General features: G+C 38.6%; 1 protein-coding gene across 4 annotated transcripts in view; it reads right to left on the reverse strand.

Annotated features, from left to right (window-relative positions):
- The window catches only part of LOC119556205 (sodium/potassium/calcium exchanger 3-like), an 85,944-nt gene that overhangs the window by 12,042 nt on the left and 46,708 nt on the right, over nt 1–27,194 (reverse strand). For 3 of the 4 annotated variants that reach the window (XM_037868163.1, XM_037868162.1, XM_037868165.1), the window contains 3 exons: nt 17,478–17,651; nt 17,221–17,408; nt 16,963–17,149 (listed from right to left, as the gene is read on the reverse strand). In XM_037868163.1, coding sequence (XP_037724091.1) covers nt 16,963–17,149; nt 17,221–17,408; nt 17,478–17,651 — 549 coding nt within the window. Of the gene's footprint in view, nt 1–16,962; nt 17,150–17,220; nt 17,409–17,477; nt 17,652–18,644; nt 18,799–27,194 lie in introns of those variants that run through there. The other variant, XM_037868164.1, reaches the window with a different exon arrangement.

Genomic DNA, 27,194 nt, shown 5'->3' on the forward strand with positions numbered 1-27,194 from the left:
GAGTCTCCATCGCTCTCGCACTTAGCTAAGTAACAGGTGTTTAATAGTCGAGGTCATCGACTGTAGCGTTTTCTCTTGTTTTTTCTTAGGAAAATGATTTATATTATACCTATTGTTAATGTATGAGACATGCCCAAAATAAATCCATGAAAATTACTACACATATTTATGTGCAGTATTGTAATAATGTGTAGTATTATGATTGTTCAAACAATTTGAATGCAATTCAAGTTAAAAGCAATACAAATATTTTAGTCATTTGAAATAAGTTTTGCCTTTTCAAGAATATTTCAATTTCTGGCTTGGAAACAAACAGCTGAAATAAAAGACTTTTGGCCGCAATCTCTTGAAAACCTGCCAAAACTGCATTTTTTATGCCATATTTTTCGCAGTTTTTTAAGTGTTAGTGCACATCAAACCAAACATGTGGGGATGACACCTTATAATATGTCGGCCGAAAATCTTCGAGAAGCTATAACTTCTGAACGTGTAAGCCGCTGTTTATGCAGCACTGTTCATAGAGAGTTTTCTTGAAAACGCGCACTTCCTTCGTTATAATCTAAGCAAGGGTGGTTGTGTGCACTCTTACGGGAAAAACAAGGAGTTAAATATTCTTAAAAAAACACTGCGCTGATATCTACAAAAATCGTGGAAATTCAACTAACTTTTTATCTTTTTGTTACTACTTTGAGGTTAGAAATTTCTATAAAGCACTTCACAAAAGCAACGTAGGGAAAAAAGGTAAAACATAAGAAGCTAGTACACATAGCTATTACACAGACCAAAATAAATATAAATTTTTGACTACAAATTTTATATTATTGTTTTATATATATTGGAATTGGAACTTGGTTGGAATTGGAATTTTTTTTTATTTTTAAAATAAAATTAATTAATTAATTTTAAAAATCTGTAATTAATTAATTAATTTCATCCGCCGTACAGTCCTGACTTAGCACCCAATGACATATTTTTATTCCCGTACATCAACAGAAAACTGAGTCTTCAACGATTTTCGTCGCCAGAAGATGCTGTTGAAGCGTTCAAAAACCATGTTTTGGAGGTGTCTCAATCGGAGTGGAAAAAGTGCTTTGACAATCGGGTTAAGCGCATGCAAAAGTGTATAAATCTGCTGGAATACTTTGAATAACAATAAACCATTTTTGATGATGAGTATTCGCATTTTCAATAGTAGGCCAGAAATGTATAAAGCAATCCTCGTATTTGGTCAACACAGCCTGAAGATCCTTAAGAATGTGTTATGATATTCCTAAGAGTGGAAGATAATATGCCGGAGGGGACCGAAACTATCATTTTTTTATTTATTTGTTCATTGTTTTTTGATTACTCCTATGGGAGCTATAAGATATAGTTATCCGATCCCGTTCGATCCGATTTATATACAACCTGCAATAAAAAAATGTTTGGGAAGTTTTAATCCCGATAGCTTAATAGAGGGACTAGTTAGCCTAGAAACAGACAGACGGACATGGCTATTTCGACTTGTCTAGTGATACTGATTAAGAATATATTTAGGGGAGTGTAGGATAAGGTGACGAACTTTCTGATTTGACGTCACGTCGAAAATTCCAAATAAATGAAGTCGATTTCTCTGATCGTTCCGACAATGTATTTACTACAGCGGTCAGTACACACATACGGGGTAACGACATAATTTCGCCGACATAATTCCGCCGTTTTAAAACGACATAATTTTTCGCGTGATTTTATGACGTTTGAGAACGCCATAAGACCGCCGCAGAAAAAACGGCATTATTTCGCCAGCCGCGGAATTATGTCGCTGCTAACCGACACAAGTTCGCGCGAAATTATGACTTTTAAAAACTACTTGTGGCGGACTTATGTCGTTTTCATACATACAATCTATGCAAGTATTTAATTTGATTTGCATGGCTCCCCTGCAGTACTGTTTATATATGTATATATATATTTACAGCTGCGAAAAAAAAATAGCACCACATACTCGAGCAATGTTTGGATAGCCACCCTACCTAAATTTTTAGCTCTGTCAAAACATGCAATACCTTTTTGGAATCGAATTGCAACATAGAATCAGAAAATGAAAAATTAATGTAGATTTTTTTTTTAGTTTTTAAATTATTTAAGAAACTTTATAAAAACTCGAAAAACTTAACAAAAAAAAAATAACACCACTTTTCAAAAATGGGTTTAAAATTATAGGAACTACCAATATTCATGAGTTAACAATATGGAACTATTAAATCGATGCTTATATTCTTCATTTAATACTTTGTGGTGTATCCTTTATTGGAAATAACAGCTGCGCAGCGTTTTGGGATGGAGTCAACTAGGTCCTGGCATCGCTTTATGGAAATTTGAGTCCAGGACTCCTTAATTACTCCGCAAAGGGATCCCATGGATGTTTGTTTTGATGCAGCGACTGCCTTCTTGACGTCCGACCACAGATTCTCTATTGGATTAAGGTCTGGAGACTGCGGAGGCCACTCCATAACGTTTACAGAGTTGTCCCCAAACCATTTCTTTGCCTTCTTGCTGCTATGTTTTTGGTCATTACCTTGTTGGAAGCGAGCGGCATTTCATACTCTACGAAAGGTAGCATAATGGTATCCATGATATCCACGTATACGTGCTGATCCATGATGGCCTTGATCCACTGTATCGGGCCTACTCCGTAATAGGAAAAGCAGGCCCATACCATCACACTACGCCCTACAAGCTTTATGGTCTACTGGGGCTTAAATTCCGAGTTCTTTGGACGTCAGACACACGATCCTGATCCTTTTCCACCAAACATAATCAAATAATCACCTTGCTCTGACCTAACCATAAAATATTCCTCCACTGTTTGGGTGACCAATTTGCATGGTCCTTGGCAAACTTCATTCTGCAGGCTTTTAGGTTATATTCCCTGAGATATGTACGCACAGTTTGCACCGTCGCATTTATTTTAAGCTCCTTTTTAAGCTCAGTAGTAGATTTAAAAGGATCCTTCTTGTTCTGACGAATCAATCGATTGACGTGAAGGGGGGTCATAGATAGTTTTCGTCATCGTGTTTCAGGTTTTTCTTTAAAGTTTAGAGCGTTCTTAATCATTTTATTTAAATATCCGACCAATCGACCAACTTCTCTGTAAGATTTTCCATCCTTTATCGACTTTTGGATGATATCACGCTTTTTCTCAGTGCATTGCCTTCCACGCCCCATTTTAATGGTATTATCAAACTTTTTATGTTCAAAATATTTAAATTATAGATAAATCTAATTGACCCGTGCTTTGTTTTAAGGCTATTCGGCAAAATATGGGGTTTTTGCTAATAAATGTGGAAGTGGTGCTATTTTATTTTTCTCCATTTTTTTTTAATCAAACACTTAAAAATAAATTTATAGGAAGGATTTAAAAACAGGGAAACACATTTTTTGGTTAGAAAGAATACTAAAGAGTACAAAAAAATTTTGTGTTGAAAATAAACAAACACTGAAATAATTAATTAATTAATTTTACAGATTTTTAAACGTATACTCGTATAGTTCAGTATTCAGGAGCAGCGGCCGTTAAACATTATTTTAAATTTTCAGTGTAGGGGAACGCAAGAAAATAGCTATTTCCTTGCTTAAAATATATGAAAATGATTTCCTCGTAACTGCAGTCGCATACTTTTTAGCTTGCCCAGAACTAATAGCAAGGAAACTGACGTTATGCATTGCAACTTGCACCAAATTCTTACGTTCCCCAACACTGAAAATTTAAAATAATGTTTAACGGCCGCTGCACCCGAATACTGAACTTGGGTATATACCTTTAAAAATCTGTAAAAAATCGATTTACCAACGGATTGTCGTGATCAATGGCGCATATTCTCCGTTAAGGTTCAGCCTTCAAGAAAACAATATAAAACTAATTTCGGTTTTTAGGCGTGTATTTTTAAAGAAGCCATTTATGCCAGCGTTTTTGCATTTTTTCCAACTTGTTCAACTTTGACGAATTGTAGCTTCTAAACTAATGAATGGAACTCAATTCTATTACCTGTAAAATGAGTCTTTGATGACCGAATTCGGTTTATCAGAACTCGAGTTAGAAAATAAAAAAAGTGCGAATAACGTTTTTACACTTAAAAAAAAATTGGTACCATAGAAAAAATGTTAAGTGCCCTTTTCTTAATCAGGGAGATGTACCTTACCGGAAAACAAAGGTTTCATTGAAGGCGTATTTCATAAATTTTTTTTTGTAAACTGGTGTAATTACGATTTTTTGAAGTTTGTGGGCGTTAAAGTGGGCGTTGCAATTTTTTTTTTTGGTCAATCGATAGGTATTGATGAGGACAACACATTTCAGTAAAAATTTGTATTCAAGCATCCAAACTATAGGAGCCACAGTTTTGGGCGGTTTGTGGGCGTTAGAGTGGGCGTTAGAGTGGGCGTGGCACTCTGCTGAAACAAACTTGCGCTGCGCAGGAACCTCAGGAGTCTGCATGCCTAATCCCAGTATTGTAGCTTTTATAGTTTCCGAGATCTCAGCGTTCATAGGGACAGACGGACATGGCTAGATCGCTATGGCTATGCCTATGGGGCCGGAAACGCTTCATTCTGCCTGTTACATACTTTTCTACGAATCTAGTATACCCTTTTACTCTACCAGTAACGGGTATAAAAATTTGTTGAATATTTCATTTATTTGTATTTTAATTTCTTTGTGCTTGATTTGTTTTCCTTTGGCAACTAACCCAGCTACCTGTCAGTAAGACCATGCTACATGCATTGCGGGTGAACTTTGAAAAGTTCGGTCACACTACAAAGAATAAGACTAGTGACGACTAGTGAAACTCTTAGCCGATCTGAGCACTAGGCTTAAGGCACAAAAGAAACCAAGAGAAAACGCTATAGTCGATGGCCTAGACTATTAGATACCCGTTACTTAGCTTAAGGGAGTGCGAGAGGGATGCAGACACGCTTAAAGCAAATCTGCCTTTTTCACTAAAACATTTAGTCAATAGCGACAACTATTATTTGGTTGACTGATCGGATTTAATAATGTTTGGCATGTTGATAGATATCACTGTGGACGGCAGTACACGTAGTGGCGAAGCGCGCAAGAGAGCGTGCGAAGACAACTACTATCACTGTGGTGTATATATAGCCGCTGAATTGAAAATCTGCAATTATGGTCCGATCGCAACGAGTGATTGGTGTATCAAAGGTATCGAAAGGTATTGCAAAAACTAAAAAGATTACATACCAAGACTTTCGAAATATAGATTTGATTGGGAGAAAAAGCGGTGAAAGTGTGATAGTAAAAATTTAGAAAATTGGATCTGCTGGATACGGTGGGGATAAAAGCCCCCGGCTGTTTAGCTAGTTTTATTCTTACTGAGAATACGCGTCGAATGACATCTCATTTGTTGAAATCTGATGTTCCGTTCAAAAGTAATTCAAAAATCAAGATTTTCTTCTTCTTCCCAAAATGAAAATGTTTGTCGCTTTGTTTGTGGGTTTGTATGCATCCCATCTTAGTTTTAGGGTTTTGGAAACCCTATGGGTGTATAAAGTAGCTTGACATAGAAAACGTTTGTTCTACGACTTTTGGAAAAACACGCTAGTTTAGCGGAAAATCCAAAAAAAAAAGCCAGATTTAAAATGCTTATAGTATCTAAACAACTAATGCTACAGAAACGTGCTTTATATCTCTGAAAAGATAATTTTATTTGCTAAATACCCTTTATATAATAAAGTTGTCTGCATATAATAGATTTAGAGTTATGACAAGAAGTTATTTTTTAAAACCACTTTTTGACTATTTTCTCAAAATTGAGTCGGACGATTTCTTTTAAAATTTTAAATCATATAGCCCTTAAGATTCCTCAACTTTCAATTTAAAACACTTTTTGCCCTAAAAATTACCGTTTGAAAGATATTAAGCGATAAAAAGTGCAACTCGTTTCAGCTCCGTATACGAAATATTTCATACTTATTGGAATAAACAAGAAAAAAACCAATTTGATGAAAAATATTCTTATTAGATTTTTTCAAACGGAAAATCTGTTATGGTTTTAGGGTCCTTTACTTGCATTAAGCTAATTGAAATAGGAAACTTGATCTATTTGTTCTACCACTTTGGAAAAACCCGCTAGTTCGGCGGGAAATATAAGCGACGGCAGGTTTCTCTTGGAATCTGAAACTATACAGCCCTTGAGATTCCAAACTTGTGCTATTAAAATATGTAATTGAAGCGATAAAACTTGTTATTAAAAAGTTTAATATTCATGGGGACGACTCCTAGTCATGGTATTGGGGTACTTAAACTCTTGTGCAAAAAAAAACTTCTGATATCAAACAAAAACACCTCTTAACGAGGTAAAAAGTAGTGGCGAACGCGCCTTTAACAAAAATTTCTGATATCAACAATTGTGACGAAAAATGATATTACATTCGGTAAAATAAATAAACTATATTAAATTTATGTATTCGGCACGCTACAACAGAAAATTTAATTTAAATAAATATTTACTGTTGCGGGCCGACACACACATACCATCACAAGTTCGCCTTGCATTAATGTGAATGTAAAAACACGAAGTTGGCGCGCAGCCTGACGTTTCTCTGTTTTGCACTGAGAATCTTTGCCGCAGCAGCAGAAAAGCGCGCCGAAGCTGATAGAAAAAAGACCCGAAGACCCATGCCGCAGTCATACGAACATCTACATTATACGTGAGCGAGCAGAGGATGGGCAGAACACTTCCCTATGCTCACTAGATAGGCCGCTGCCGACCCCTGTTTTAAAGTGACATAAGTCCGCCGAGGAAAAAACGACATAATTTCGCTGCTAAACAACATAAGTTCACGCGAAGTAATGTCGTTTCAAAGTTATTTATAATATATATATATATACAGTGGCGAAAAAAATAATAGCACCACTTCAATACATTTTCTTCTGGGTAACATAAAAATGTTTTCAGTGTTTGTTTATTTTCAACACAAAATTTTTTTGTACTCTTTAGTATTCTTTCTAACCAAAAAATGTGTTTCCCTGTTTTTAAATCCTTCCTATAAATTTATTTTTAAGTGTTTGATTAAAAAAAAATGGAGAAAAATAAAATAGCACCACTTCCACATTTATTAGCAAAAACCCCATATTTTGCCGAATAGCCTTAAAACAAAGCACGGGTCAATTAGATTTATCTATAATTTAAATATTTTGAACATAAAAAGTTTGATAATACCATTAAAATGGGGCGTGGAAGGCAATGCACTGAGAAAAAGCGTGATATCATCCAAAAGTCGATAAAGGATGGAAAATCTTACAGAGAAGTTGGTCGATTGGTCGGATATTTAAATAAAATGATTAAGAACGCTCTAAACTTTAAAGAAAAACCTGAAACACGATGACGAAAACTATCTATGACCCCCCTTCACGTCAATCGATTGATTCGTCAGAACAAGAAGGATCCTTTTAAATCTACTACTGAGCTTAAAAAGGAGCTTAAAATAAATGCGACGGTGCAAACTGTGCGTACATATCTCAGGGAATATAACCTAAAAGCCTGCAGAATGAAGTTTGCCAAGGACCATGCAAATTGGTCACCCAAACAGTGGAGGAATATTTTATGGTTAGGTCAGAGCAAGGTGATTATTTGATTATGTTTGGTGGAAAAGGATCAGGATCGTGTGTCTGACGTCCAAAGAACTCGGAATTTAAGCCCCAGTAGACCATAAAGCTTGTAGGGCGTAGTGTGATGGTATGGGCCTGCTTTTCCTATTACGGAGTAGGCCCGATACAGTGGATCAAGGCCATCATGGATCAGCACGTATACGTGGATATCATGGATACCATTATGCTACCTTTCGTAGAGTATGAAATGCCGCTCGCTTCCAACAAGGTAATGACCAAAAACATAGCAGCAAGAAGGCAAAGAAATGGTTTGGGGACAACTCTGTAAACGTTATGGAGTGGCCTCCGCAGTCTCCAGACCTTAATCCAATAGAGAATCTGTGGTCGGACGTCAAGAAGGCAGTCGCTGCATCAAAACAAACATCCATGGGATCCCTTTGCGGAGTAATTAAGGAGTCCTGGACTCAAATTTCCATAAAGCGATGCCAGGACCTAGTTGACTCCATCCCAAAACGCTGCGCAGCTGTTATTTCCAATAAAGGATACACCACAAAGTATTAAATGAAGAATATAAGCATCGATTTAATAGTTCCATATTGTTAACTCATGAATATTGGTAGTTCCTATAATTTTAAACCCATTTTTGAAAAGTGGTGTTATTTTTTTTTTGTTAAGTTTTTCGAGTTTTTATAAAGTTTCTTAAATAATTTAAAAACTAAAAAAAAAATCTACATTAATTTTTCATTTTCTGATTCTATGTTGCAATTCGATTCCAAAAAGGTATTGCATGTTTTGACAGAGCTAAAAATTTAGGTAGGGTGGCTATCCAAACATTGCTCGAGTATGTGGTGCTATTTTTTTTTCGCAGCTGTAAATATATATATACATATATAAACAGTACTGCAGGGGAGCCATGCAAATCAAATTAAATACTTGCATAGATTGTATGTATGAAAACGACATAAGTCCGCCACAAGTAGTTTTTAAAAGTCATAATTTCGCGCGAACTTGTGTCGGTTAGCAGCGACATAATTCCGCGGCTGGCGAAATAATGCCGTTTTTTCTGCGGCGGTCTTATGGCGTTCTCAAACGTCATAAAATCACGCGAAAAATTATGTCGTTTTAAAACGGCGGAATTATGTCGGCGAAATTATGTCGTTACCCCGTATGTGTGTACTGACCGCTGTAGTAAATACATTGTCGGAACGATCAGAGAAATCGACTTCATTTATTTGGAATTTTCGACGTGACGTCAAATCAGAAAGTTCGTCACCTTATCCTACACTCCCCTAAATATATTCTTAATCAGTATCACTAGACAAGTCGAAATAGCCATGTCCGTCTGTCTGTTTCTAGGCTAACTAGTCCCTCTATTAAGCTATCGGGATTAAAACTTCCCAAACATTTTTTTATTGCAGGTTGTATATAAATCGGATCGAACGGGATCGGATAACTATATCTTATAGCTCCCATAGGAGTAATCAAAAAACAATGAACAAATAAATAAAAAAATGATAGTTTCGGTCCCCTCCGGCATATTATCTTCCACTCTTAGGAATATCATAACACATTCTTAAGGATCTTCAGGCTGTGTTGACCAAATACGAGGATTGCTTTATACATTTCTGGCCTACTATTGAAAATGCGAATACTCATCATCAAAAATGGTTTATTGTTATTCAAAGTATTCAATCAACCCGATTGTCAAAGCACTTTTTCCACTCCGACTGAGACACCTCCAAAACATGGTTTTTGAACGCTTCAACAGCATCTTCTGGCGACGAAAATCGTTGAAGACTCAGTTTTCTGTTGATGTACGGGAATAAAAATATGTCATTGGGTGCTAAGTCAGGACTGTACGGCGGATGACCCATCAATTCGACGTTTTGCCCGGTCAAGAAGGCGCTGGTTTGAGCTGATGTGTTGGAGCTCGCATTGTCATGGTGCACAATGATCCATTTTATCTTGTTCCGTTTTCGAATTTCTCCGAAAACTTCAGACAGAATTGATTATCCAACACATCACCTACCCACCTCCCCTCCCAAAACAACATCTCACTCCGGGCCGGACTACGATGTAATTACGGACCGTGCCAAGAGTCAGTCTGGCTGGGGGCCCGGATCAAAAACTAGCCCAGTCTCGAACGGTGTGCTCAGGGATATACCGACCCCCTGTTCTAACTATCGCATCGCGGACCTTTCCCCTTCTCCGCAACTCGTGAAAAACAAAACACAGAGACGGGAACTTTCAAAAAACCCACGCAAACGCGGATCACTGGTTCCAACATTAGCACCAGCACGGTCCCGAAAGGGCCGCATCCCAAACTGGGGATGACGGGTGGCAGAAAGCCAGCCGCGAACGCCTCCGCCACGGGCGTTTCTGCGCCTAAAACGGCGGTAGGCATAGCCAAGGCGCTCGGGCCACCCGCTTGCGCCAATAAATTTACTTACGCAGAAAGGCGAACTGCCGCCCAGACTCTGCGCTCTCATGACATGAGCAATATTGCCACACCTTCGCCTGAATGGCTGAAGGAGGTGGAATGGGCAAGGAAGGTGCTTCCTAATTACGGGCAGGATAAGCCCACCCAAGATGGGGCTCAGGCGAAAAGGCAGCGATCCCAGATCTACCCGGACCATCGGCGAAGAGATCCAAGATCCAGCCATCGGTCTCTTTCGCCGAAATCACCAAAGACCGGGGCTTACTCGGTCTTATAGACAAAGGCAGCATTACCAGGAACAAGTGGAAGGCAGTGAAGTCCCAGCTTTCCCTCATTTGCCTGCGCATGGTGCGGGAGAAGCCAGGTACATCGCCCTGCTGCATGGACGCGGGCTGGTACCAGGGCAGCGTCAAGGTGGTGGCCTGCGATAGTCAGCGGTCGGCCGACCTATACAAACAGGCGACGAGCAAGCTCGGTGAGGTCTACGAAGGGGCGAACATTGTCGCACTAGACTTGTGTGATGTCCCCAGTAGGCCCCGAGCTCGGATTTGGCTCCCAGCAGCGATCAAGGCGCCGGAGGACATCCTCTACATGTTGCAGGAATGCAACCCGCACCTCCCCACGAAGGACTGGAATGTCGTCAAGGTGGAGGAGCATGAAGGGGATGTCAACCAGGCGGTGCTCCAATCGAGACTGCTCGAGGAGTGCTGAACTTCGGGTTTAGTGCCATCTACAACAAGATATACAAGGGCGACTCCAACGTCGCTGGAAGCTCTGCCGGTAACCCAGCCGAGCAGGTGCTTGCTGAGAAGTTGGAGGCACCTGGTGGGCGGAAGGACGGGTACTCTACCGATTCGTTGCTGAGCAGAGAGATGCGAGCGCTTGGACCGGCAATCAAGGACGTGGACCTGAGTGACACAGAGGAGGCCGAAGTCACTGTGGTGAAAGTTGCAGCTGTATATGTTAATAAGACTTCTACAAATCAACCTACACCACAGTAAAGCAGCGTCTGCTGCACTTTTGCTTCGCCTGACCGAAGGCGGAGCCGAACTAGTCCTAGTACAGGAACCTTGGGTAGTAGGAGGCAAGGTTGCTGGACTAGGAACAAAGGAATACAAGCTTATGCTTGAACCCAAAGAAGGCAAAATTCGAATCTGCATATTAGTCAAAAGGCATCTTAGTATATTTCTGCTTCGCAATTACAGTAACGGAGATAACACCGCAGTAAGCCTGGAGTGGCTCTATAAGGATACTTTCGGCCTACTTGGCCTTTGAAAAGAAAAACACCCCAGATGCGTTGGTCAGAGGACTGGCAGAGGAATGCGAGAAGCTCAGGAAAGGTTTGGTAATAGCAAAGACCATAGAATAACAAGATGCGTAACTAGGAGTAAGAAAATGTACACAGGCGGCCTCATTTTTGCAAAGCAACCCTTACACGTATAGGAATCTACTTTTAGAATGCCGTTGCTTTGCTTCCTTCTCTCTCCCTCTCTCTTGCTATCTCGCTCACGACACTCCGCGCTGTGAAAAAGTCAATTTCCAATTTTTGTCTCAATTGTCGATTCTTGAATTATGTTGACGAATAGGAATCGATCTAAAAGACGCATTGCTCAAGCGATTTATAAGCGGGCTGTGGCGCTCTGAGTATGTTGGTGATCCGTGGATAATGGATTTGAGTTCCATGTTCGAATCCACTCTGAGGCTGGATTCAACTTAATATTTTTTTATATTTTTTTTATTTTAATATTTTTTTAGCTGTACTTTTTTGAAATTTTTTTTTTTAATATTTTTGATAGATTTTTTAGTTTTTTTTTATTTATTTTTTGTTTTTTTAATTTGTTTTAGTTTTTCACAAATAGATTTTTTAGTTTTTTTTTTATTTTTTTTAGTTTTTCTTACCTTTTTTAAGTTTTTTTTATGTTTTTTAGATGTACCAACTGGGACTTTAGGAATTAATCGCTCCTATAGATATATTTTATTTTGTGTAAATTACATATCAAAGGTTTTAATAAAATATCTAATAACAATAAAAACATGAACACAATAAGCAATTCACTTTGAATCAAAGCGTAATGTGTATAAAATGCAAATGTTCGATAAATAGATTAAAGCTTTACTGTTCAAAGATCCCCAGATATTTATTTATTTATGACGAAGTATATTTAGCTTATTGCTCCTCTTACATTTGTCTGGGGAGTCTTGCCACTTACAAGTTTTGTACAGCAAAACTAATCAATTTATCTAACATTAGCTTTTTATGTGAATAGCACTCATCATTTTCAATAATTGTTTAAAAAAAAACCGATTGCATAAAAAAAAATTGTTGCCAGTCGGGGTTGAACTCCGACCTGCAATTCCCGCGGTTGAGCGACTAGACCCCTGGCCTAGAGGCCTTTGACAAATTGCGTTAGTTAAATGCGAGATTGAGCCCTTTTTGCAGCAGACCACACGAAATGATTCACCACTAACACAACCAAAGAGCTTTACACGGACAACGTACACTAGCAAAATCGAAAATCCACACGAAAATCCACACCAACAATTTTGCCGTACATTCAGTTGTATGGCTGTTACGCATCTTGTTATTCTATGGTCTTTGGTAATAGGCTGTGACGCCAACGCCCATCATACCCAGTGGGGTTGCCCAAACAATATCGACAGAGATGAGTCTCTATTTGATTTTATTCTAAATTCAAACCTTTTCTTATGTAATAGGGGCAATGCCCCTACCTTCCTAACCAAAACTTGCCAAAGTTGGACTCACTCGTAGGCGCACTCTTTTTCAGACCATAGATTCATAGAAACAATATTGTCCATTAACTCGCCCTTGCCGGTCAGTTTCGCTAACCGCAGACGAGCGGACTGGCACAGGTACAAAGAAGTTCTGACGAATATCCTCCCCATGGAACCGCCAGAAAGCAGTACAGACCCACAGGAGCTGGACAGAACAGTAGATAAATTCACATTAGCATGCAACATTGCCTTTAAAGTTGCATGCCCCACAGGGACCCAACCATTATCAATCCTCAGAACCAACTGCAGAGGCCTGTTTAACAGAGCAAAGGCGGGAAATGAGGACACTAACTGGCAGAACTACTAGCATGAACTAGCCTCTTACAAAAAGGCCATTAGAAGAGCGAAACAAACTGCATGGAAGACTTTCTGCTCTGATATAGAAAAAACGACTGATGCCGCAAGGCTCAGGAAAATGCTCTCTAAGACAGCCGCGCCTTTGGGCTATCTTCGGAAGGCAAATGGATCATGGTCAGACTCCAGTAGAGAGTCCTTTGACCCGCTCCAAGACGCTCATTTTTCAGGGAGCCAACAAACAGGTCACCCTCCAGAAAGAAGTGCCGGAGAAGGTATCGAATTAGATCTCCTATCAGACCGCAACATGAAATGGTCCATTTAGAGTTTCAAACCATACAAATCGCCGGGCCGGACGGGATAACACCGGCACATATCCAACAAGCAGGACAACTAGCTATAAACTGGCTAAAAAAATTCTTTCACAACATCCTGGCGGTAGGAGAACTACCAACCAAGGCAAGGCCACTCACACCACAGCGATGGATTTTAGGCCAATAAGTCTAACACCATTCCTGCAAAAGAGCTTTGAAAAAATAATAAGCCTACACATAAGAGCCACTATCGATCCGACACAAATATCAGAGGTACAACACGCTTATATCAAAGGTAAGTCAACCGAATCGGCACTACACTTGGTGGTAAGCAGCATCGATAATTCACTCAGCATCAAGAAATACACACTGTTCGGCTTCCTTGACATTGAGGGAGCCTTCAATAATGTGCTTCCCATAGCTGTAACAGAATCTCTCACAGAACTAGGGGTTGAGCCGCCAATGGTGGGGCTGATCCATAAATTGCTGATAAACAGAATGGTCACAGCCACACTAAGGACCTCAACCCAGACTAGACTAGTGAACAGAGGCACCCCGCAAGGAGGTGTACCATCACCCCTCCTGTGGAATATCGCAGTAAATAAACAACTGCGGATTCTGGAGGTAGGAAGCTGTAAGGTAGTGGCATACGCAGACGATGTCGCTATAATATTTAATGGAAAATATCCACAAACACTTTGCGATCTTATGAGCGCTAAACTAAAATTACTATCAGAATGGACGATAAAGAACGGACTTCGGGTAAGTCCCTCAAAAACGGAACTTGTTCTATTTACAAATAGATACAAAATCCCACAACTCAACCCACCTGTTCTAAGCAATTGTAATCTCTCCTTTAGCGATCACGCCAGATCACGCACTTTACTCCTGTAAAAAAGCAATCAGGCTAGGATGGGGCATGTCCCCTAGAATAGTCAACTGGATAAACACAGCGGTAGTCAAGCCCATCCTACTATACGGAGTGGCTCTGTGGTGAACGCTCTGCATACTGACTCCTCTAAACAAAGTACAGCGAATGGCGGCTTTGTGTATTAGTGGAGTCCTTCGAACCACCCCGAATGAAGCGCTGAATGCGAACCTCCCTAGCCTGGACTTAGCAGGCATGGAAAGGGCCAAATCGGCAGCTATTCAACTGAGGGATACCGGACAGTGGAAAACCCAATTTTATGGCCATGCTAAAATTCTCCAGCATAATAAATCGATTCCGAAAAAAAACGGATCTGTGCAAATCCCTTGAATACAGTCACACACCCTTTAAGGCCCTGATTCCAGGTAGAAAGGAATGGGAGCAGGGCCGACCGGGCACGACGGACGCAATCTGCTTCTATACAGATGGCTCCGAATCAGAAGAACACGTTGGCGGAGGTGTATACTCCGAACAATTAAATATCAGAAAGTCATTTAGCGGAGGTCCACGCTATAAAGGAAGCAATTAACTGTTTAGGGACCATAAGCCTCCAAAGAGGACACCTAAATATATATAGTGACAGCCAAGCGGCTATTAAATCGATCTACTCGACAAACACCAACTCCCGAACAATAGCAGACTGTCGCAGATCTCTCCACAAGATGGCTTGTCAGTTTACTTGCCGCCTAATATGAGTTCCGGGTCACCGGGATATCGTAGGCAACTGCATAGCGGACGAGTTAGCCTGGCAGGTCACCATCATGCCTCTCCTCCCAGGAAAGGAGAATGTCGCACACAAGCCGGCAGGCTAAAAGCCCCAAAAAATGACATTTGTAGAAGCTGCAGGGATGAAGAAGAAGAGGAAACGGTAGAACACCTTCTCTGCTTCAGACTTAGACTGAAACACTTAGGAAACCCCTTCATAAACGATCTTACCGAAATATCGGAGATTAATTTAAAAACATAAGCGCTTTGATGAAATCTTCCGGGTGGAAGACATGCTGATCAACTTAACACAGGTTGAATCATATAAGAAATGGGACCCTAGAGAAGGAAAAACGAGATCATGCGGTATCACAATGGACCCATATAGGTCTAAGTGTGTCAGACTATAGTCCGGCAGCCGCTCTAACCTAACCTAAGTCCAAACTTATTTTGGAAAAAGGCTTATTGGTCCTAATACAGAAATGGGGAAAACACCGTTCTTAGATTATTAACACCGTTCATAAAAACATGTATGTAGGTCAAGTGTCCCGATTGTCCGTATATGAAAAATTCGCTTGGTGGTCCAGCTGCTAGAGCGTCCGCCTTTGACACATGGTAGTTTCGAGTCCGTGAGAAGACGGTTTTGAATTGTAAGTTTTATTAAAATATTATTTCTAATGCTTATATTTACTTTTAATAATAAATAGAGTCTTTGTAATCAACAAAATATCCAAAATACATTAAGTTCTAACAATACCAAAACAAATGTAAATAAATTAAATAAATCTCTACCAGGCGTCCAGAAAAACTAGCATGTACCTCAAACCCAACTTTAGAAGTTTCGGTCAAATTTTATGGAAAAAGGCTAATTGGTCCTAATACAGAAATGGGGAAAACACCGTTCTTAGATTATTAACACCGTTCATAAAAACATGTATGTAGGTCAAGTGTCCCGATTGTCCGTATATGAAAAATTCGCTTGGTGGTCCAGCTGCTAGAGCGTCCGCTTTTGACACATGGTAGGTTCGAGTCCGTGAGAACAGGGTTTTGAATTGTAAGTTTTATTAAAATATTATTTCTAATGCTTATATTTACTTTTAATAATAAATAGAGTCTTTGTAATCAACAAAATATCCAAAATACATTAAGTTCTAACAATACCAAAACAAATGTAAATAAATTAAATAAATCTCTACCAGGCGTCCAGAAAAACTAGCATGTACCTCAAACCCAACTTTAGAAGTTTCGGTCAAATTTTATGAACATGAATTGTCACCAAAAGGGCTTACGCACTGTTTGACCACGTTCGGGCTTGATTTTTGAACGTTTCGAACGGATTTTTTTCTGGGTGTAGAAGTGACCTAGGCCAGAGACTTAAATAGCAGCCCTTGTAACTAACCGGCAATAAGAAAAATATATTCTTTAATAACCACCAATTTTTTGGATCAATAGTATACCGATTTAATAGTTAAAACCAGAGATATACCATTTTATACTCGGGGTACCAAAACAGGAAACTTTAAACGCGGTTATATCACAACAGTGTTTTTAAAAAAATGGCTTTACGGTAGACATGATATCGGAAAAACTATGAGTCCGATTGGTTTCAATTTTCTTGCTACTTATTAAAATAAATAATTATGTTGTCGCAAAAAATTTTGAAATTCAGAAAAAGATTGAAATTTTGTACTTTAATACACAAAATAATAAATATTTGTTTTTATATAAAAATCGTAGAAATCTTGCTTGTTGTACTGGTTCAAGTGTATATAACCCCTTAAAAGCACGTAGCCACTACCAAATATTATTTCTTAATATTCCCAAATTGCTGCGGCTGAAGTTGACATTTATTATCAAGGGGCTTGGAATAAGAAATAACACTTACCTTTGGCGCACTTTTGGAATGTTTTGTCGAAATACATGACCGCCAGGTAGACGGCGTAAAGGGAAACCAGGATGAGTGCCTCGTACCACTCGACGCGCTCGTCGTGCATAACACAGATGAGAATGGCCACTGTGACTCCGTAGGCAATGCTGTCCCGTGTCAGTGGCCACCAGTCCAGGGGTATGGTCTGGATGTGTGGGGACGATTAGAGGATTATGCGATTAGCCGTCTTGGGCACCGAAAGAGGACTACACCTACCATTCCAGCTCCGATGCCGCAACAGGCGGCCACCGCCAAGATGTTAAATACCGCCGATCCGACGATCGTGCCCACTCCGATATCGCCCTCCGTGATGAAGGTGCCTATCACGTTAACAAACAGCTCTGGAGCGGAGGTGGCCGCAGCCATGAACGTGGCCCCCGCCACATCATTGGACATGTTGAGTGCTAGTTAATTGGTTAAAATATATAAAATATAAATATTCATAGGAGTCCTAAGGAACCCGGCTGACCCACCTGCACATATTTTCTCAACTGCTGGCACAAAGTACTCATCACACACTACGGCTAAGGCTACAAATAAATATAAACTGGCTATAACATGAAGTACAACAGCACCGGACTGCCTTTGCGCCTCCGAGAACAGGTCTCTGGGGAAATCATCGATGGCGGGCTGAGTGCAATTGATATCTGCGAGATATTACAATATAAAATGTATGTTATTGATGGTTAACTTGATCGCAATTTGTAGGGTGTTTAATTTTTATTCATAATTTTATAACTTAACCATCTATAACTTAATTTTGTAGTATACTTAAATATCGTACGTAGTCCTAATTAAGTTTTCTAATTAATTTCATACCAGTCTAATCCTCTTACAACGTAGAGCATAATAATATACATAGGTAATTTGCTAATTTTAAAGTCACTAAGCTTCGCAAATGGGTAATAAAAAGGTACACATTTGCATCTTTTTTCTTATTATACATATATACAGTTCACAAAGTAAAAGATTTGACCTCTTAAGTATCTTTTTATGCATATTAACTTAAAAAAAATAATCCCAGGATCAATAATTCAGGTTTAAAATTCTTAAACTTGTATTTACCAAATAAGTTTCCATTTGATTTTCTTTTCTCATCTCTTTTATTAAGTAATCTCTTCAATAAAGAACGTTCTTACAAACACAAATAATTTTTTTGGGTTTTTACTAACACTCTCAGGGTCGAATATTTTATTTAGTTTATTTTATGTCAGAAGTTACATATTTTACGAACGAAAAATCTGTACAGTTTCTGTTATAATACAGTTCCATGGAAAATTTGTTCTAAAATTGTCGTTTTCAGTGTAAATAGAACTATTGTTTCAGTTAATAGTTTTTAAGTAGATGCAACCTCCTATATTATTGAAAAATAATTTTTTTTTCCGCAGTTTCGGAATTAAACACAATGACAAAAGTTAACAAAACTTTGAGAATTAGGGCCTTAACGTATTTCGCAACACAGTTTCAAATGATAATAATAGTTCTGAGTTTTATTTTATTACTGATTATAGATAACTCATAAATGATTTCAAAATATACGTTTTGGAGCTTCTTTATAAGATTTGTATATATAATCTATTTTTTTAAGGGTATGTATAGTTAATATTTGAAAAGGTATAAATTTCACTTGTTTTGCGCACTTTTCATGCTGCTAACGCCACAATGTTTAACCCCACAAAAATGAATTTCAATCAATGGGGGAACAAGAGTCTCCGAATCGCCGAATTTTCCCGAGAGCCTCGTCTTTCTTTTTCTGTCTATCACAAGTCGGAGTCTCAAGCGTCGGTAATGAACTAAACCAGCAGAGCTGCAAGAAAGACCACAAGACTGGCGATTTGAACCTAGAACCTGACACCCAGTACCCCGTACCCCTCACCCCAGGAATCGAATCAAAACATGAACCGTAATGGGAACTGCACGAGATACAGGCACAATTACACGAGATACCAATACAGATGCAACCAGAGCAACAGGCGACAGATACAGATACATCTGTTGGGCCGTAACATAAGCCGAATTAGAACCGAAACAGAAGCCGAAGCCTCACTGTCTTATTATCTATGATACGATGTGCTTGATTATCGATCAAGTATGCGACGATCGGCAGCGGAAACGATAAATACGCCTTTGATGTCATCAAATTTAATTGCAAAACAACAAAGCTGAAGCCGCACGCTGAAACCCCATCCGAAGCTCGAACTGAAATTAAAACCGAAAATTATGTCAAGTGCTAAAAACAGATCCTCAAGCGAAAAATTAAAAGCCCATCAACACAGAAAAAAATCGGAGATTAAATTCCAAGTCAATAGTAGCTTGTAGTTCCTATTTATATATCTCCCATTTTAACTAAGATGTCAAAATGCATACATGAACACAGAGATATATGATGTACAATTTCATCAATGAATTTTAAATTGTATCAAAATCGGACGACTATATCATTTAGTTGCCATATAAACGATTAAACAATTTATAGGTAATCTATCGAAAGTGAAGATTTAATCAATTTTTGGGATTTGAAGCTAATTAAAATGATACTGCCATACAACTAAATATTAAAAAATCTTTTTAGTTTGTGTACTTTTTTAGAGGGTATATTAACTTTTGTCATTATTATTGATATTACGAAAATAGCTTTTATAAATTTATCGATGGGGTGTCAATATGACTTTTATAAAATAACAAAAACTTTTAAATTTCGATTTAAAAATATAATGAAATGCTTAAAAACTATTTTAAATTTATAAAAGTTTACGGAAAGTGTTAGGAATTTTAATTTGATTTTGAGCTTTAAGTTTAGATCATCGCCATCATTTGGCTTCTCATTTTACAAGTGAATTTTTTTTTGTGCAGAGCACCTGAGTTGGGACCCCGTGCCAAAAACAAGATGGGATGGACCGACTTAAAGTCACAAATTGAAACAATAAAAGCTGACCAAACCCAACGGGAAAAGGCATTTACAAAAACACTCATAATATCAATCGATTGAGCGGCATAAGTTGATAGAGACATAGACATAGTCACAGACAGGTCGAGCAAGATAGGGACATATATAGGTACTGGGTGACCGTAGGTCGACATATACACATATAAAGAAGCACAGTGCAGAAAAAAGAACTTTTGTAAGCAGTTTCTATAACAAAAAACATTTTTATGCAATTCCTACAACAATAGTGTAAGTCGAACCTATGTATGTAGCTATAAATCTAATAAGATCTTCCAGAATCCACATCGAAATTAAGAAGCAAATGTAAATGTAAGTAAGTAACAGTGTAATTAGTTGGCCCAAGCCAGTAATCAGTCAAGCATATGAAAAGCTTTTATACGTCTGAACTAATCAAACAAATTGTGCTTTTCTCGTATTGTTCAATAAAAATCATCGGATTGTTGTTTTTTTTCTTGTCGATTAACACATGGGTTAAGCGATTGACATTATAGGTCAAAAATTGTTTAAATGAAAGAAAGAAAAACGCAATTACCATTATAATTCTTAATACAAAACTAAACAAAAACCTTATATCAACGTTAAATAAGTAAAAGTGTATTGAAACACAGTTTTTAAATATTTAATAACCAAAATAAATACTTTTTTTGTAAGATTACATCGAAACTGAAATTTACAAGAAAAAATACGGGAATTATGCATTTTAAGGTAGAGGTCTTAAAAATTAAATTTCAGAAAAAGTCCACAAAACTTCACTTTTATACTAAGTGAGTTTAATGAGAATTTAAAACTTTACAAGAAAAAAATTAAAAATTAAAATTCAATACAAGTTTTTAGTTTTTTTGAAGTTAGAACTTACATACGACTATACGAGATCAATAAATACAATATCAAGGTCACAAACACAAGTTACAATCCCCTCTGATTGGACTTTATCTCAAAAACTGAACTGTTTTGTTTACTTTTACACCTGATGACAATTTTTACTTTAAAGAAAAATAGGCGATTTAACAGCGATGACTCCTAGTTATTAAAAAAAATATCTAACGACTTTTGGCCAAAAAGGGGTAAAATTGCCCATTGTGCACTGTTAGTCCCTATTCAATTTTCTTGCCTGTATGGAAATCTCATCTTTGATCAGTTTGCTAATAGCAATGAAATAATAATTTGGCGCTGAAGAAATTCCACATGCTAGCGCTCAAATTGTATTTAGTTTTGCGTTCTTTTCCATTTTTTTGGAGCAAATGAATTTACACGTCCTCTCCCTTCGGATACTGGTTGCTTATGCCAATCAGCTGTTCGCCTCAGCGATTCTCTATGTGACCAAGAATTAGACGAATACCTGTCAATAAAACTAATTTTAATTTAAGCTAAAAAATCTTCAATAATTGGAACGCTAGACATTGCGCTGCTCAGGAAGCCGAAGAATCGATATGCTTAATTCTAACATTGTAGCTCTGACATTTTTCGAGATCTCAGCGTTTATACGGACAGACGGGCATGGCTAGATCAACTCGGCTAGTGATCCTGATCAATTTCGTTATATTTCGTTTTCGCTAAACATACAAGGAAATTTTTTTTTTGTCTTTAGAAAAAATAATCTTTATGTCGACTTTCTATAATAGAGGACTAATTTTATTTTGAGTGTATAAATATAGCTATAAAACGAAATGAAAACGCATATGCAGACGAAGATTGTGGGATACAGAAAGTCAGAGTCCGGGGTCAATTGAGACAAACGCATTTTGAAACCGTCAACCCGCATAATGAAATGATGCTTAATAAACATTTACAGCGTTCCCTAGTTATAGGTAATGACCCAGCTACAAGGGAGCAGAAGAAAAAGAGGAACGTTTATGATAATCAATTAAGCGTGGATAACAATCAGAAAAACATAGAATCACAGTCAATTAAGTTAACTTTAATTGAATGTCCGACGCATTAACGGTAATACCATATCGAATTCCTGGAGTTTCGGGAAATTTAACTCTCTAAATGTGGGAAAAAAATTATGAATTGAAACTTTGAACATAAATGAAATAAATATAATCTTTGAGCAACGGCTTCATTATTAAATCTCGGGTCTTTGAAATTATATGCTTCTCAATTCAAAAAGAAATGATACATTACTCATATAAATTTGAAAACTAAAATCGGCTTAAATAACCGAAGTTAAAAAGAGCAAAGCCGCTTTAACCTAAATTCTAGAATATTTTCCAAAAATGTAAATGTACTTTTTAAATTAAATTTGTTTTCCAAATGTGTTGATTTATTTAAAAGAAAAGAGTAAAACGAGCGTTTTTTCAGACGTTTAAAATAAAAATTAGCAGTCGCTTCTCCACCGTTTTATACCCAGCTCAAAGCAGGTGCTTAAAGATCCCTCTCAAAACGTCACACCATCTGATAAAAAAAATGTTTTTCATTATTTTTCCGATTATTCTCCTCGGAGCTATAAGATATAGATGTCCGATCCGGCTCGTTCTGACTTATATACTACCTGTTATAGAAATAAGACTTTTGGGAAGACTTTATGCCGATAGCTTTTGACCTTGTAGACTAGTTTGCGTAGAATCGGACAGACGGGAACAGACGAACATGGCTAGATCGACTCGTCTCGTGATGTTAATTAAGAATACATACATTCTATGTGGTCGGAAACGGCTCCTTCACTGCTTTGCAATCTTCTGACTAAAATCATTATACCCTCTGCAAGGGGAGAACAAGAACGCTAAAGTTGAGTGCCTCGACTATCAGATATCCGTTACTAATGGCAGATTTAAGCTTTTTGGGCGTAAGAGTGGGCGTGGCAAACTTTTTTAAGTCAATCGATAGGTATTTACGACAGCAAAACATTTCAGTTTACTTTTTTTCTGACCTCAAAACTGTAGAAGCCGTTAGGTGGCTTATGGGCGTTTGATTAGCCGTGCTTGCGCTGCGTAAGAAGCTAAGGAATCTACATCTGAAATCTCAATTCTCTAACTCTTATAGTTTCCGAGATCACAGCGTTCACACGGACAGACGGACAAACGGACATGACTAGATCGACTCGGCTAGTGATGCTGTTTAAGAATATGTATATAATTTTCAAAAAATTCTAAAAAATGTGGCCGCTAGACGGGTTTTAGCGTTATGTGCGAGTGTGGGCATTTGAGTGGGCGTGGATCCCTGCTGAAACAAACTTGCGCTTTACTTTACTGCAAAATCCCAACATTCTAGCTCTTATAGTTTTCGATATCTCAGCGTTTATACGGACAGGCGGACAGACGGACATGGCTAAATCGACTCGGCTAGCGATCCTGATCAAGAATATATATACTTTATGGGATCGGAAACGCTTCTTTCTACCTGTTGCATGCTTTCCGATGAATCTACTCTACGAGTACCGGGTATAATTAAGCAAGAAAATTGTTTCCTTGGATTTTTTTTACTAAGCGAACAATAAGTTTTATTTATGTGTGTTTTCACATTCATATTCACCCTAGTAAATTCAAGATGTTGTGCAATAAAAAAACAGAGCATCACAAAAATTGGGCAGAGTGGAAGTCTATGCGTCTAAGTCTGGAATGAGTCTACCACTTGCGGGCCGTCCAAGTATCCAATTGTCTGATAGGTGCACTCTTTTTAGTCTTCTTTTGTTAATAGGTCTGGAACGTAAGAGAGCAAGTCTGTTTGTGTGAGAGACTAGTCTTGATCTGTAGCGAGTGGCAGTGTTAGTGATAAATGTACAATCAGAACCAATTTTCAGATCTCTCAATGTTAGTGTTTCTTGTATAGCATAGGGCGTTAATCATTTGTCGTAAAATGTTGGCTTGGCACGAATTAATTTTTTTTTATATACGTGTTACAGGTAGAGCCCCAAAAGTGTATACCCCAATATAGACTAGGCATTAAAATAGCTTTGAAGAGCCGAGTTTTGCCATGATCGACAGTCCACTGCCTGGACGAAGGAGCCATCTCATTTTCTTCGCAACTTGCCTTGTGTAAGCACAGGTAGTCACAATGTGCTCCTTCCAGGTAAGCCGCCTGTCCAGAGTACGTCCAAGGTACTTAACCGTGTAGGAGTGCTTTATAAAAGTCCCGTCCAGGGTGAGGCGATTAGTGTTAAGCCTGAATGCAGTGTCATCTGCATAAAAAGCTATTAGAACATTCCTGCTTATGGGCGAAGGAAGGTCCGAGGTGAATATGGTATATATATATTAAGGTACCACAGCAAGTATAGGCCTTGAAGCAGACTTAGATCCTCTAAAATCCGCACGGAAGGTTCTACCAATTAGAAATGAGCGGAGGAGATCGAAGTGGGTCGGGGAAAGAATGGGCTTAGGCTTAAAGAGTAAGACGCAATGCCAGACTCGATCAAAGTCTTTCTTGCCATCTAAAAATACTCCGCAACAATACTTTATCGTCTCAAATTATAGCATTGAAGATACGCGTAAGGAACGAAATAGCTGCTACTGGCAGAGCTTTAGCCACTTTCCCGTCAACACTGTCATGCCCAGGGGCCTTGTTCGGCTTTAGTCGCTTAATTTGGTCTTTACCTTCTTCTGCATTAATAGGCAGAAGTTTTCCAAAGAATCACCGAATTTCTTAGCTATTTTATCACCTTTATTTTCCCAAATACCGTCCGAACAAAGCAAAGGAAACTTTTGGAGAGCCTGTTGCTTAAGCCCGCGAGTGCATTTCCACAGCTCGAAGCCTCGATGAGCATCCGAGTCGATAGCACTAAGTTTACAGATAAAACAAGGAAGAACGCTATAGTCGAGTACCTCGACTATCAGATACCCGTTACTCAGCCAAAGGGACCAAAGGGAAATTGAGATATGTTAGCAGCAAAGCGAGATTGAAATGCGCCACCTACCGGCGGTATGCAGATTTATGCGTTATGGGCCTTAGAGTGGGCGCGGCAAACTTTTTTTTGATCAATCGATAGGTATTGACGAGACCAATACATTTCAGTTACAATTTTTTATCTAGCATGAAAATTGTGGGCGTCATAGGTTTGGGTGGTTTTTGGGCGTAAGAGTGGGCGTAGCAAATTGGTTATTTGTTAGTTTCCGAGATATCCACGTTCATATTTACGATTTTTTGAAGTTTGTGGGCGGCTTGTGGGCGTTAAAGTGATATATTGCTGAGACTAATACACTTCAGTTAAAATTGTTTATCTAGCATGAAAAGTGTGGGCGCAACAGATTTGGGCGGCTTGTGGACGTTGAAGTGGGCGTGGCATATTCGCGTAAAAAAATTGCGCTGCGCACAAGGCTACGGACTCTAAATCTGAAATTCCGAATCTTTATCTTTCCGAGATATCCGCGCTCATATTTACGATTTTTTGAAGCTTGTGGACGGTTTGTGGGCGTTAAAGTGGGCGTGGCATACTTCTTTTAGGTCAATCGATAGGTATTGATGGGAACCCCTCTCTCTGTTCTGGCCTGCAGTGCATTCACATAAGCGAAAAAGAAAGATAAGGAAGATCGTTTACCCAGTGCACCCAGTTACCCGAAGCACTAAAAGGCAGTCAAAGGACTGAAAATTTGTGCACGTAACAGCGCTATGTTTTCCCATTAGTCTACGACTAACTCTCGTATTGCGAAACCCGTGTGCCTATTGCGATTTTTTCAAAGAGTATTCCAATTTTAAAGCGGTCATCTTAACATTTTAACTTGATTTTAATCATTTTTCAATTTAAAAGCTGAGTAACGGGTCAAGACACTCGACTATAGCATTCTGTCTTGTTTTTAAACTTCACTGCTCTAATACTTCTTAACTTAACACTAGATCCGTCCTAAAGGATGTACCAGGTAGAAGAAAGCGTTTCCGTCTGTCCGTGTGAACACTAAGATCTCGGAAACTTTAAAAGCTAGAATGTTGCCACTAGGCTACAGATTCTTGGGCTTCATGCGCAGCGAAATTTTGTTTGTAACGCTAAAACTTGTCTAGCTCCCACACTTTTAATATTTTGTTAAAATTCAAATAGGATTTAGTTTTTATTTTTATTTTTTTATTTTTTATTCAAATCGGAAAATTCATTAAAAAGTTATAATATATTATTGATTAATAAACAAGGACAAACGCTGTAGTCGAGTACCTCGACTGTCAGATACCCGTTACTCAGCTAAAGGGACCAAAGGGAAATTGAGATATGCTAGCAGCAAAGCGATATAAAAATGCGCCACCTACCGGCGGTAGATAGATTTAAGCGTTATGGGCGTTAGAGTGGGCTTGGCAATTTTTTTTTTGGATCAATCGATATGTATTGACGAGACCAATACATTTCAGTTTAAATTTTGTATCTAGTATGAAAATTGTGGGCGTCATAGGTTTGGGCGGTTTGTGGGCGTAAGACTGGGCGTGGCATATTCGCGTAACAAACTTGCGCTGCGTACAAGGCTACGAAATCTAAATCTGAGATCTCAATTCTCTATCTTTGATAGTTTCCTATATATCCACGTTCATATTTACGATTTTTTGAAGTTTGTGGGCGGTTTGTGGGCGTTAAAAAGGTTGTGGCAAACTTTTTTTGGGTCAATCGATAGGTACTGATGAGAACAACACATTTCAGCTAAAATTTTTATTCTAGCATCAAAACTGTAGGAGCCACAGTTTTGGGAGGTTTGTGGGCGTAAGAGTGGGCGTGTGCTGAAATAAACTTGCGCTGCGTAAGAAGCTCAGGAATCTGCATGACAAATCTCAATAGCCTAGCTCATAGTTTCCGAGATCTCAGCGTTCATCCTGACAGACAGAAGGACAGACAGAAGGACAGACGGACATGGCTAGATCGACTCGGCTAGTGATCCTGATCAAGAATATATGTATATACTTTATGGGGTCGGAAACGCTTCCTTCTGCCTGTTACATACATACTTTCCGACGAATCTAGTATACCCTTTACTCTACGAGTAACTGGTATAATTAGAGTATGAGCCAAGAACCCAAGAGAACAAAATGTGAATGTGTGAGGCAAGGGGTTCGACTTCGCGGGCGACCAAGAGCTAGGACCAAGAGCTATAACAGCTAGGCTATTGAGATTTGGCGTGCAGATTCCTGAGCTTCTTACACAGCGCAAGTTTGTTTTAGCAGAGTGCCACGCCCACTCTTACGCCCACAAACCGCCCAAAACTGTGGCTCCTACAGTTTTGATGCTAGAGAAAAAATTTTAACTGAAATGTGTTGCTCTGGGCAATACCTATCGATTGACCCAAAAAAAGTTTGCCACGCCCACTTTAACGCCCACAAGGCGCCCACAAACTTC

Source organism: Drosophila subpulchrella, chromosome X (assembly GCF_014743375.2).
Source record: "Drosophila subpulchrella strain 33 F10 #4 breed RU33 chromosome X, RU_Dsub_v1.1 Primary Assembly, whole genome shotgun sequence".
Taxonomy (NCBI): Eukaryota; Metazoa; Arthropoda; class Insecta; order Diptera; family Drosophilidae; genus Drosophila; species Drosophila subpulchrella.